At 38.1% G+C, this 14,123-nt stretch overlaps 1 protein-coding gene across 1 annotated transcript; it reads right to left on the bottom strand.

Annotated features, from left to right (window-relative positions):
• Positions 1 to 8,220: 8,220 nt before the first annotated feature.
• LOC101300213 (lactoylglutathione lyase-like) lies at positions 8,221 to 14,123 on the bottom strand. Its single transcript, XM_004291598.1, has 9 exons — positions 13,911 to 14,123; positions 13,691 to 13,816; positions 13,526 to 13,587; positions 12,591 to 12,651; positions 11,916 to 11,995; positions 11,753 to 11,823; positions 10,934 to 11,023; positions 9,850 to 9,951; positions 8,221 to 8,937 (listed from the first exon to the last, which is right to left on the bottom strand). Exons 1-8 carry the CDS (start codon positions 14,013 to 14,015, stop codon positions 9,851 to 9,853), a joined length of 696 nt encoding a protein of 231 aa, XP_004291646.1. The 5' UTR covers positions 14,016 to 14,123; the 3' UTR covers positions 8,221 to 8,937; position 9,850.

Genomic DNA, 14,123 nt, shown 5'->3' with positions numbered 1-14,123 from the left:
ACGTCCCTCCGTTCTCCACCGTACGGCTCCGACGACGACGCGCCTCCACCCTAGCGGCCTCCAGCAGCGTCCCCGATCACTTTCTCTCCCTGACGAGTCCGCCAAATTCCAGTTTTCCGGTGAGACACCCAAAACTTCAAACAAAATCAATATCGCCGGAAAACTGGAATTCGGCGGACTCGTCAGGGAGAGAAAGTGATCAGGGACGCTGCTGGAGGCCTCTAGGGTGAAGGCGCGTCGTTGTCGGAGCCGTACGGTGGAAAACGAAGGACTTCCGCACTTTAAGGGTGTGCGGACGTCCGCCTCTGATCCCGACTATAGATATATATATATATCATTTTATAAAACTAAAATGATAATCGGAATGGTGTACTCATTTTATTAGAAATCCTCTTTATATAGAGGTGGATTACAATGGTAATTACACGCACATAATGATGAAATTCAATACTATTAACAATGTATATAATGACTAATATGACTAATTGAGTAGTTATATCTGTTGATCAATAACTTCCTTATTTACTCGTCAGTTACTTTGACGAAAGCATACTTAAGGTATATTTCCTTCAACTCTCCCCCTTGTGCCAAGTCAAAGTTAAAACGGTGCATGAGGTGTTGCCTCATTAAAAACCTTGCCAAGTAACAAAACTCAGTGGAACAAAATAAATCTTTGTCGAAGGGAATAAGAGCACAACGCACCTATAATAGTGTATGTGTGTTAAACTCCCTCTGAAGTCTACACTCCCCCTAATCCTTACATCAATCAGGGGAGCTAGGAACGTCTTCGCATTCTTATGTTTCTTACATGCTCTTCAAATATAGCCTTAGGCTGTGATTTGAGAAACAAATATGTCATGTTCTCCTCAGACCTTACTTGATTCACTTGAATCTTGAGGAGAGTCTGATGTTTCTCAAAAGGCATTGTCGTGTGTTCCCAATGGTGAATGCCTAACCAGTTTAGGAACGATCTATTGGTCATAGATACTAGACATTAGTAAAGACCACCAAAACATCGTTTGGGGTATTGGTGTAGGGGATTGCAGTTCCATCTGCATTGCCTTTCATCTTTCTATAGAACCCAAGTCAATGGTTTCTTTAGGTATCAGAACACATTCTTTATACCTTCCAATGACGCTGCGTTAGCGCTGAGCTAAGTCTAGCTACAAGTTCTTTTGAGAATGCATTGTTCGGTCGAGTTCATCGGGCTAAGTACAATATTGCGCCTCACTACCAGGACAAGCACTTTAGCTGACGAAAAAGTTTCGTCAGCCTGTTAGCTTAATTCGTCAGCTAATATCTTAGCCGACGAAGGCTCGTCGGCTAAGGTTTCGTCGGGAAAGGGCCACCGGCGATGACTTTAGCCGACGAATCTAGAATACGTCATCGGCTATTGTCCAAGACTTTAGCCGACGAATATCTTAAATGTTTCGTCGGCTATAGTCTGAGACTTTAGCCGACGAAACATTTATTCGTCGGCTAAAATATGTAATAATAAAAAAATTTTTTTTTTTTTTTGGGTTAACAAATATTAATTTATTTTTATTAACTATTTATTTTCGAGGCAATGGGGAAGAGGCTTGTTGGGGTCGGGCTTGGGACTGGAGGAGAGCTTCTGCTGCTTAAGAGGCAATGGGGAAGCGGTGAGGGGGAGGCTGGTAATGTTGGACACGGCGGCGGTTGTGGCGGCGAGGGAGGCAGAGCAGGAGGAGGAAGAGCAGCTTACGAATGTGAGGAAGAGCAGCTTCTTCTCGAAGCAGCTGCTGACGAACTTTGCGAGTGGGGGTGCTGCTCCGCTGGGGACGGAGGAGGAGGGAAGTGGGGGGGAGGAGGAGGTGGTGAGTCGGGGAATGGAGGCGGAAATGGGGGAGAGGAGGAGGTGGTGAGTCGAGGAGTGGAGGAACCAGATCGATCTAAGGAGTTGGAAGAGGGAGGAGAGGGAGAGGAGGAGGAGAAGAGGGAGAGGAAAGAGAGAGGGAGTGGGTTTGTTTCTGTGGGGAAGAGAAAGAAAAAGTTATTGGGTGAAGTTCTTGGTGAGAGAAAGAAGAAGATAAGATGTTTGAGGGGAGTAGGTTAAAGAGAGAGCTAAAAATTTAAAAGGAAGTTTGAAATTTTCCGAAATTTTTGGCGGAAACAGACTTTAGCCAACGAAACCTGTGAAATTCGTCGGCTAAAGTAATAAAGCTCGTCGGCTAAAGTAATGAAGCTCGTCAGCTAAAGTCCTTTGAAAATTTTGAAAATTTTCTCCCAAATTTGGTTTGCCGCCAAATTTTTTTTCGACTTTAGCCGACGACTTTTCATATATTTCCGTCGGCTAAAGTCATTTGAAAATTTTCCTCCAAATTTGGTTTACCGCCAAACAATTTTTGACCTTAGCCGACGACTTTTTTAATATCTCATCGGCTAAAGTCTATAAATTCACGAAAACGCTTGTATCTTCCTCTATATTACATAGTTTGGTCAAACCTTCCATATGAAAAACTCTCATGTAGATGAGACGCAACCACCTATATAAATTTTTTGATACATTTACCTTCCGACGATAGGGCTCCCCATAAAGAATAATAACGGTAAATAGGGTTGACCGGTACTATCGGCACCGAGACGTTACCCGATTTACGTGATTTTTGAACCATAGCCTTATTTCACCATTATGAACACATCTTATTTCACGAGATTTTTGATAATTTTGCTTCCTATGTAGAGTTGGTTTACAAAGTTGTATAACCTACTAAACAAGTTATACAACATTAGTAGACACATTGTGATTCCGATGACTAAAATTCACAAACCAAAATTCGACCGTCAGATATGATCATTATGACGAAAGATGTCTATGGTAAAAAATTCAACTGGATCCGACAACGTTAAGGGCTCGATCGAAACGGTCAACCCTAATCCATCGTTACTTATCACACGAAAACGCTCATATCTCCCTCTATATTTTGTAGTTTGGTCAAACCTTCCACACGAAAAACTCTCACGTAGATGAGACGCAACTTCCCATATAAAAATTTTGAGACATTTACCTTCCGACGATAGGGCTCCCTATAAACCCGAATAACGGTAAATAGCAGACACGTTGTGATTCCGATTACTAAAATTCACAAACCAAAATTCGACCGTCAGATATGATCATTATGATGAAAAATGTCTATGGTAAAAAATTCAACTGGATCCGACAACGTTAAGGGCTCGATTGAAACGGTCAACTCTAATCGGAAATAAGAAACTGTATTTTGAAGCCCTAAACGGACTCGGATGGCCAAAAAGGCCCATACGTCATGGCATAAGCGATGAGTTTGACTCGTAGGGCCATTACGCTTCCGGAAAGGTATCACAATAGTCAATCAGACACCAAACGCCAAATCTGCAGCAAAGTGAATAATAAGAGTAAGTCAACTATCGGCACCGAGACTTTACCGGAATACCGTGATTTTTCAACCGTAGACGTATTTCACAATTCTGGTCATATCTTATTTCACGACTTTTTTGCGTTTGAAGGTTCTACGTATAGTTTTTTTTTTCCAGATAAGTTGTTGTCCAAATCTGCAAATATAAGGCACTTTAGCCGACGAAATTATATTTTTCGTCGGCTAAACTTTTAAAAATTTCGTCGGCTAAAGTTTAAAAATCTTTTCGGCTTAACTTTTGAAAATTTCGTCGGCTAAACTTTTGAAAATTTCGTCGGCTAAAGTTCACAGACTATAGCCGACGAAAAAAATTATTTAGAGTTGACCATAGCCGACGAAAATTTTAAATTAGCCGACGAAGGAAAATTTCGTCGGCTAAAGTCCGCTTTAGCCGACGAAAAAAAAATTCGTCGGCCTGGTTTTTTTATTTTCGTCGGCTAAAGCCTTTCTTCTGGTAGTGCCTATTGCACTTTAGAGAAGAATTTTCATTTCTCAACCCTTCTTCGTCATCTTCCTTTGGACGAAATGGATTGTTCCTTCACATCCAAGTATTGACCGATCATTGGGAATGCTAACAACATAGATAGCCATAATTGTCAATCCGGAACTCGTTTCCTTTCGGAGTACGCAGTGGCATAGTACGTTCATCATTTTGTATCCATTTTCAACCAAGTAGTCACTTTTATAAAATGAGCGTTTCAATTGTAATTGCAAACGCACTCCACGGTTTAGAGTTACTTGAGTTGGATAGTGTAAGACCATTTAGACACTTTCATAAAATATCTCCCCACCAAGATCCCCATAAAGATATGTAATAACCACATCTATGAGCTGCATTTCTATTATGGAAGAATATGTCTCCTTGTAGTCAATCCAGAATGTTTGCGAGAAACATTGGTGCCACAAAGAGAGTCTTGTCTTTTAGGGCTTCATTCTTATCATTACGTTTTTTGACAAAAACTTATTTATGTCTTATAGGTTTTACACTTGGTAAAGTTAGCACTACCAAAACTAAATACATGTCTCTTTGTTAGAGAATCTAGCTCTCCCTGGATTGCACTTTTATGTAGGCCAATATTCTCTTTGTTGGCATTCTTCAACAGAGCGTGGTTCGAGTTGTCCATTGACATGTAATTTATTGAGAGAATTTTACAAATAGTACCTCAATTAAGAGTCATTCATCATTTTAGCATATCAACTTCAGAAATTGTCATATTTGTACCCCAACATCAAAATCCACACTGTTTTCAGTACCTACTGTCATTAACAGCGTCAACCCTCCATTTTTATTAGGGTATTTCCGTCATTTCGGGTCTTGAATCAGTTTTAATATTTCTTCTAGTCCACAACTTCATCTTCTTAACCATTCTCTAAGAGATCCACATACCACAGTTTATACAACAGTGAAGAGAGAAATTTGAGAGCCGGAAAGGGTGAGAGAGATTAACAATCTAATTTCAGTTCGGAAGTATACTTGCTGCCATCAATTCCTAGTTTCCTACGATGTTGTACTCCAGAACGTCAAGGTACTCCCCCTCTCCTTCCCCAAAGCAATACAAATCCTCGTCTACTTCGTAAGGCAAATACATATTCCATTATAGGTCTGTTTCGACTAGGTTAAGGTCAAGAAACCTACTTGTGTAGAATCTGAGGAAAAATCTGTATGTGATTTGATTGTCACCTCTATTAGAAGAACATAAATTGACACTTACCATTAGACGAAAAAGTGATCGATGTCCATCTTGTGGGCGATCCATGGACTAGAGAATTTCATGGATTTGGGTTTGTGGTAGACCAACTAAAAAGTTCTTTTATTCATGGTAGATCATTTCTAGGTTCTTGGTGGATACATTTTTTTCTTTTCTTGGTAGATAGATGGAGATAGAGAAATAGAGATTTGTACGAGGGGAAAGAGGAGAAGAAAAGAGAAAACGGAAAGACAAAATTACCCATAAAAATAAGTAGGTTTAACACTGTTAAAGACAGAGTGTATAAAAGTTGAGTCAAGTCGTTAGAGTACTGTTGTGATAGTTTTCAAATGTGATGTATAAATCTGATGAACGAACAATACTTGAGGTATGGTTTGTAAAATTTTCTCTAATTTATTTGAAATGACAGAGAATCACATGTAATTTCGTTTTTATCACCTCTCGATATTATTATCCCATACTAAGAGAATATCGGTAATATCCCATATTAGCGTGATATTTTATAATATCTCACCTCAGCCTTGAAATATTTAAGACAAAAATCAAATATCCATAAGGGAGGATTGAACCATGGTTGCCCAAGGTAAGATCTAACTCCTTAACCATCCTTGCTGAACTGAATTTCTGTCATATCTATTTACAATCTTGTATATATTACATAAAAAACTGACACATTTTATCAATTACCTATTTCGAAATTTCAACATTTTCAATAGCATCTGATATTTTCATCAATATCCTTGATTGTGGATATTTTAGTCCTTAGAATCACTATAGGGAAGCAGTCCAAAGTCCAAAACCTCTCCTCCACAAAACTTATATGCTGCATCACACAATATCTCTGTCCAATGGCGGATCTAGGATTTAAACATGGGGTGGGCTTCAAATTTGGCCGAAGGCCAAAAAAAATTTTGTTGTATACCCATACAAAGTGTAGGAGCTCAAGCATACGTCAATTACGAGTCTTTGGAAAAAATGAAAATAGGCGTCAATGAAAGTAGAAGAAAATTTAAAAAATAAGAGACAAATTAGAAAACCCAATAAGAATATATTGAAATCCAATATTTCATCGGATTCTATATAGGAAAAAGAAGATTAGAAAATTTATATTCAACAAACTTTAGAAATTTAAGCAGGATAAGATTAGAAAACTAGAAGTATAAGAAGAAGAATGGAAGAGTAGAGATGTAGTCGCATACATAGGAAGATGAGATGCGTAAAAGTATAGAAGTTAGGTGGGCTTGAATGCATAAAAAAAATATATATCCAATAAAAAAACATAATACACTTAGTTTTTTTTCAATCCCAAAAATCTTGGTTGGGCTTGAGCCCCACCAACCTATGGCTCCGCCTCTGTCTCTGTCAGTCCATGCCCAGATTCATTTAGAGTTTTAGACAATCAGAGTGGGAGCAGTTGCTTCCCTGATGGCAATTGTCCACATCCAGTCTTGAAATTTTGTTTCTAGAGTTATTTCTTAATAAAATCTCAGTGTACTATTAAATAAAACCAAAAGCAGAACAGCAGATGGTGTCCCAATTTTATCACCATATTATTTGGAAATCTGCATCTACTTCAGTAATTTGGTTAGCCACTTTCCAGTTAAGAGTTTTTTAATGACAAAATGATATTGTAAGTTGATTTTTGTGTAAAAACAGCAAGGGGAAAGGTTTTCTAGGAATGTCTTTTCTAGTGAAGTGTAATAAGGTCAAAAGATGTGGAACCTATTGCCAGTCTGACACTCAAATTATTTAAAGTCATGCCAGTAGTCCAGAACTGGTGCTTAGTTAATCTAATAGGGATGATCTGTTGTCAACAAACAAAGAGGATTAACAGATAGGGCTTTGAAGTTTGCATAGAATAGTAGCGACAGCTACGTACCCTCAAGAGAGTTTTGCCTAAATTTATACTTGCCTCTCTGCCATTAGAATACACAACAATACAACACTGCTTCATTACTAACTTTGCTCCATGATGTTAAGAACAAAAAGGGTGGAACTGAATACACCCGTCTTAAACTTTTAATCACTCAATTTATGAGGATATATTACTCATTGTAACAAACAAATTTTGTAAGTAAATTTAGACAATGCAGTCGTATCGACGATAGGGTATGAAGCTTCAATCTCTTTCAGGAAAACAAGGGTTCGAAGCTGACAAAAGTAAGAAATAGAGAAGTACATCAGCAGTGAAGGTAATCATACAACATCATTTTAACCATTGTACCGGCAATTTAAACCAGCACGGTTTAGTTGGTTTATCCACCAACTAATTATGCCACATTCTTTTTCAAAGCTATGGAAAATGTGATCGGGTATAAACATACCTACTCTGTGTGAGAAGGAATTTTATCATCCCAATAAATTAGTATAAACCATAACTGTTAAAAAAACTTGCTAGAAAAAATGTAAACTATTGGTGTGCTTTGAGCCTTCGAGTATATAATCTTCCGGTTTGAAAGTATGGAACATCAAGGAGCATGATTAGGTAGCTATTTTCTTCTTTGGTCTGGTTAGGTAGCTACTGATCAATTAGATTATGCAACCGCAAATGAATGGCTGCATGTTAGTCTATCGACGAGGCATTCACTGCCAAAAAATTCCCACCAAATAGTTGTTAAAGCAATTCTAATGATCTTAATGATCATACAGTAGCAGGTAAAGCCCCCCAAAAAATGAAAACGTACATACGGTGAATGTATGAATTAGAGTCTCAGAAATCTGCCATGTCCGAGATGCACACCACCAACTCAGCCACACGATTCATACCAAACCACCATGCACCACCACTACCACCACTGCAGCTGCAATAGCTAGTCTTCCCTCTGCCATGTCCTTGATTGAACCAGTAGAAATCGGGCCACCATATTCGGCCGATCAGAGACATACTAAATTGATGTGCCAAAGCATCATTGCTCAAGGAGAAGGGTTCAAAGTCGATTGCCGAAAAAAATGGTCGATTGCCAACAATAATAGGTCGTCAAGACTCGCATATAAGCGCGGTGCATGCATCCCATTCTTGGATATCCTCGTGAGGGATCACACACACTGGAGTCACTACTGGAATGTAAGAGCAACCTATTGCCGATTTGCCATATCCCAAGTAAATCAAGTTGATCGGGAGTGCTTCATCCACATATCCATTTAAGCACCTCATCCACATTTCCATTGAAGCACCCCCAACCTAGTTTTGAAATTTGAGGAGAATAAAGATGCTAATTATCTTTCCCAATTGAAAACCTCAAGAAGGGCGATGAGGAGCAGAGGCTTACCCATTGTTTCGCACCCAGCGTTATTCCCTTTAAAATGTCGATAAGGTTCCTTTTCTTCATTACTAACAAAACCAATGGTGCATATATCTTACACAAAACTATCTTAGCAACCTGAACCAAAAAGAAAATATCCAATGTATTCGTGGGATTGATTTCTACATTTTCATCTCATGGAAAATGGTGGCGGATTTGAGTGCAGTGAATATGATGTTTTGCTCTTGGGTAGTACTAGGACAAAACATTACGATGAGGTTTATTGCTATGAGCCGAAGATTGGTTAGAATTGGTAAGATGTGATAAGGCTTACAAAAGTTTCCCTTTATCAATCAAATGTTGAACAAATAGAGATCAGAAAGACCAATTGCTCCAACTGAACAACAGTTGTAGACAAAACAAAGATAACTTGCCACAGAACTCTCGTCTCCAGTAGCAAGTATAGAAAAGCACACAATAAGTACTAAAAAAGTCCACTTACTAGACTAGGCCTCAAGTATTAACGTGAGCAACCGGGGAAGCTTACGTATAAGTGCCACTGACTTGGTCCATCTGCATCATTACCAAATAGATTTTGGTTACAAAGATAACTTTAGAAGTTTCGTCTAACCTTCAACACCAAAACAGGAAATCCAAAGTAAAGCATGAATAAACATGAGCTAGAGGGACCTCACTTAATCCTATTGGCAAAACATATGCTATCAGTGTTTGATTATTTGCATAATATGAGCTACATACTGCAATATTAAGCAGCAGATTTTTCATTCTAAAATTGCTGATCACCACTTCCGCAACAATTTTACTTGTTTCTATGAAACACTAGCGGCAATGTAGATAGTACGCTCATGACAGTCTGACAATGACTGTTCCAATGCAGTGCTAACACACATGCAATAGAAATGAATCCTATCCAACTCGCTGAAACTGTTCGACAAAAGCTGAACATAAGACAGACTCGAATGTCGCCCCACATATGCATGGGCAGTGGTGCTTAGCAGTTTGCTATCAAACAATTTTGACTACTTCATGCATGCAACTACACCGTCTATACATTCTCCTTTAAGCTAACTATAGCCCACCAGAAACTATGCAACAACAACCTTGTAATGCCTTACATATGCTGCATAAATACCAGAACACTTCGACGGATGGCTCAAGTACCATGAACCGGAATATATATATAGATTTAGGGTTCCGCAACCTAAAGTCCTGAATGTACATTGGATTGTTTACTAGGGAGGGCAAGGATGGTAACATAAGATTAACAAAATGCATAGATTGGTGAGCCAAATAATTTAGAAACAAATTTTGATGCGAAAAAAAAAATAAAAATAGTCCTATAGAGATCCACAACCTATAGTGTTTCATGATCCACAACCTATAGGCTAATCCTAAACCCAACAGTAAACAAGAAAAAAAAAAGGTAAAGAAAGTAAAAAGTAAATTGAAGACAGGGTTCCTAACCTCAAGAAGTACCCAGAGTTATTTTTCCTATAGTTTGAAGGTCAAAGATCTCAATCCAGTAACCATCTGGATCCTTAATGAATGCTATCCCTTTCATCTTTCCTGCAAACAACAAAACAAAGTTAAGGAACCAGAACTTAATATGTAATGAAACAAAAAATAGCCTCAAAAACTGAAAGCGTGGAAGCATAAAAATTTGAGAGCTTTGCATGATCATGGATCAGCCTTTTGATCATGATCATGAATCTATGTGAAAGAGGAAAATATAAATAAACCCTATGGGTTCATGGATTAGCCTTCTGAATCCAATCCCTCATGTGTTCTAAGCATATCTAAACAAACCCTAACTTTTAGTTACTACTCTACTTGTCCTGCATCAGTAACTCAACATAACCCAATGCAAGGAACATGAATATACCATTTTATTGGTCGATGAAAATATCCCTTATCACATTTCTGGAAGATGTCTTTTATTTTTTTTATTTATATTTTCCTCTTTCAGAGAGTACAAACATGGATATAAAATTCACATGACAGTGTAAAAACTTCAATCATCAATGTCTACATGATCCTTGCGTAAATATTCTAATGGTTTGTTGGGACTATTCTATGCCAAGAATAAGATCTTCAATCCCCACAACTTGACTATTCCTGAATTCTTCAGTTATCCAGAATTCAGTGGAATATAGATTTCGATTCAATATAACCCAAAGCAAAGAACATAACAATGTCAGAGACTTGCAAATATTCCTTTTATTAATCACATCTTCAGAAGATGTCTTTCATTTTTTCTTCATATTATCCTCTTTCAGAAGACATACCTCTGAAACATTTCAGTACAAAATGAGAGGTGTTCCCATCGATAACTAAACGAAAGTAATGATCTTTCCTTAAAACGAAATTGCCTGCTTTTATATATTATCCATTTACACAACATGATCAATCTCTAGAAACTTTTTTAAATATTATCTACTTCCTTACAAAGGAACTAAGGTGTCCCAAGTAATCTCCACCCATTGCACCAGTTGAGATTCATAAAGAAGATATAGCTCTTAATACTTGTAGGATAAAAATGAAATCTTACCATCATCCGGCTTCTTCACAAATTCAACCCCCAGACGTTCAAATCTCTCACATGCCTTGTATGTGTCATCAACAGTGATGCCAATGTGTCCTGATTAACAAAATAAAAAAGAGGGTTAATACCAGAATCTAGACATTATCTACTAGATTTCCTACCCACGACTGAGGGATAACACATGCTTAATATTGAAGACGCAATAGCCACTCAAGCAGGATAATTGACATTGCTCATTACATTTTTATTTTATAAGAGGCATAGACATATGTAAATGATTGAGGAATGTTAAATTTAGATACATTTGCAGCGATACCCTCATCAATCAGAGAAGTATTGGTCTCACATGACCCTAGGAAGCCTCCCTGAGGCCCTTATCATCTATTAGAGTTCAAAAACATTTTGTGAATCAACCCTGGCCAATAATTACGATCCTATTTGATTGTGGTAACAGTTGTACAGATTCTGTTATGCAAATCAACCCTGGCCAATAATTACGAGAACTAAGGATTGACAGCCATCTCCCATTTATATACCATGCAAAATGTTGGACAGACATAAATATCAGTACTATAAATATAGTTTTGGGCAGAGTGAGAATTTGGAGTATATCCTAAAAACTATGGTTAGTATATTGCAAATTTGCAACACTGAGTGTTAACTATCCTGGGGCCACACATACTTAGCACGTAGTAATGCAACACACAGTATGTGGCATTTCACATCAAATGGATAAGTCGGTCAAACTTATGAAAAGAAGAAACAACTACTTTACAAGAGGCGTCAGTTGTGAGATATGACACACTCATGGGCCAAGTTCCATACCAAAGCCACGAGGTTCTGAATTCCCATTGTGGTATCCTTTGAATTCTGGATCACTTTCAGTCCCCCAGTTACTATAAAATGTCGGTCACTGTCAGATATTGACATAACAAAATACAAAAGATTCGTGACAAAAATAAGTATTAGGAAGATTTAAAACTCTTACTGTGTCAACTCAATTGTAGCCTTCTGACCAAAGGTCCAAACAGTTCTATCAACTGGGTTAGTTGGAGCTGAGGCAGCATCCTGCATCAGGAAAGGGGGAAATAAATTATGTGTCTCTGCCAAACACTAGGATGCGTTTGTGAGCTAAAAATCTCCGGCTTTAACTTATAACAGGTTTGAAACAAAAAGGTAAAAGCAAACAATTTGAGACAACAAAACGGTAAAAGCAAACGATCTTCCAGTAAGTAGAGGCATAATTTAAGATGTGGGAGATAGGCTAGATGGTTCATAGAATGGCAAAGGAAACTATTTGTAGTGTTGGAAAACCAAATAATCAATGTATACCTAGCAAACTCTTCTTGATCAAAGTTTGTTTTTGATTTCAGGCACTTTAGATCATCCAAATATTTCCCAGGAAAAAAAATGTAAACGTAGCAGTTATGATAAATAGAGGCATAATACAAGATGTGGGAGACAGGCTAGATGGTGTAGAGAATGGCGTAGGAAACTATTTGTAGTGATGAAACCCAATAATTGAAGTTGTAGCAAAGAAATCTTGTTGTCCAAGTTTGGTTTTGCTTTTTAATAATTTGTTATAATTCCCAGAAAAGAAATGTAAACCTATCAGTTAAAAGATAAAGTTTTGAAATGGTATATAATGATGGTATCAACTTACCACATAGCCCAGAAAGTATAAACTAAACTTCATTTCTGGAAAGTCCAGCCTCTTAAGTAGCCTGAAAAATAAAAGAAACAACCATCACCTTCCACCAAATGAGTTATTTCCATAATCTAACAATTTATAGGAGCATGACCACATGCACATAAACAATAAGACAATCTAACAGTATGCAAAAATTGGTCCACACAGTGAACGCTGGTGCATATGCCACGAGGACAACACACAAAATCCAACTGATAACATAAGCTAATTAAAAAATGTCAATAAACCACGCATTCCCATCATATTATTTCCAACATAAACTCAAGGATTCTGTGTGGGTATTACGGAACTGGAGACAAAACCACAACTGCTTAATAGTCATATGACTCATATCTAGTGTAGAGTTGCATTCATCTTTTAAAACATTACTGATGATGTCAGCCAACTCTGTTTAATGGTAGACCTATTCCATGGAGTGGTAGACTGGTCTAACATTGCCCAAACTAGTCCACAACCCCCCAGAGCCTATCTTGATTTATCTTTCAATCTGTTGATGATATTGAAAAGATGTATGCCTTTTCAGATACTTTTAATTCTCACAATCGCAGATTGTAAGAAAGAAGAGCTAGCACCATATTTACCAAGTAACACATATAGAAGAAGAGTATTATATCGTCAAGTGTAAAGGTAAACGACAGGAGAACAAGAAAGTACGGCCTAACTTTGGCTTATTCCTTCACAACATAAATTGTGCAGCTTTATAGTAAAGGACCGAAAATTCAATACTTTCATATACCAAAACCTTCCTCAACTTGGACAGAGGAAATGCTAATGCTAGCTTGCACACATCAAACTCCTACATTATTTGATACTAAATAACACGCAACAATGCTGTATCAAACAAGGACAGGAAACAAATTACTATATGAACTAATACAAAGACTTACGACATGCCCAGGACACGAGAGTAGAAATCAAGACTGACTTTGGGATCCTTAATTCGAAACATCTGCAGACCAAAATTCACAAACAAATAGCAGCCAAGTCAAAAACCACATGACAGAGCAATAGATTTCAACAAAAACAATGTAACGGGAAAAGGGATTGCATACAGTTTGTTGCATGATGTAGCCCTTAGTCTCCTCATCCGGGACAGCCTGGAGACCCGGATTCTTGAACTGTGAGTCTTTGTCGTCCGAGGAGGCCATTGAAAACAATCGGAATCGGAATTTCGGACCCTGCAACAGAAAAACATAAACAGTGATTGATTCACTGGTTACGTAAGAGAGAAGTGGGAGAGTGAATAGAAAAGTTTGTGGGGGAATTGGGGACCTTTGGGTTAGGGGTAAAGAATGGGATTGTGTAAGGAGATGATGGAGAGGGTCTGGGTGTGAATCGGAGCAGGGAGAGGCTTGTAAAGGCGGCTGGGGTTGCCATGGGAGGATTGTGCGACAGAGAGATAGTGATAGAGATGAGAGAGAGAGAGAGAGATCAGTGTTACCTTAAATTGGGTGAGAGAGGAACAACAAGAGAGGAGTGAGTGAG

The sequence above is a fragment of the Fragaria vesca genome, linkage group LG2 (assembly GCF_000184155.1).
Source record: "Fragaria vesca subsp. vesca linkage group LG2, FraVesHawaii_1.0, whole genome shotgun sequence".
Classification (NCBI taxonomy): domain Eukaryota; kingdom Viridiplantae; phylum Streptophyta; class Magnoliopsida; order Rosales; family Rosaceae; genus Fragaria; species Fragaria vesca.
The sequence above is the reverse complement of the archived record's forward strand: the minus strand, read 5'-3'. Positions and strand labels throughout refer to the sequence as shown.

What these genes read in the sequence shown, in the direction of transcription:
- LOC101300213 (XM_004291598.1), bottom strand. Translation starts at nt 14,015, where the DNA reads ATGGCAACCCCAGCCGCCTTTACAAGCCTCTCCCTGCTCCGATTCACA. An exon ending in GCTACATCATGCAACAAACT is followed by an intron (nt 13,588 to 13,690) that starts GTATGCAATCCC and finishes TTTGGTCTGCAG; the next exon opens with ATGTTTCGAATTAAGGATCC. An exon ending in TGTGAAGAAGCCGGATGATG is followed by an intron (nt 9,952 to 10,933) that starts GTAAGATTTCAT and finishes TGTTGTTTGCAG; the next exon opens with GAAAGATGAAAGGGATAGCA.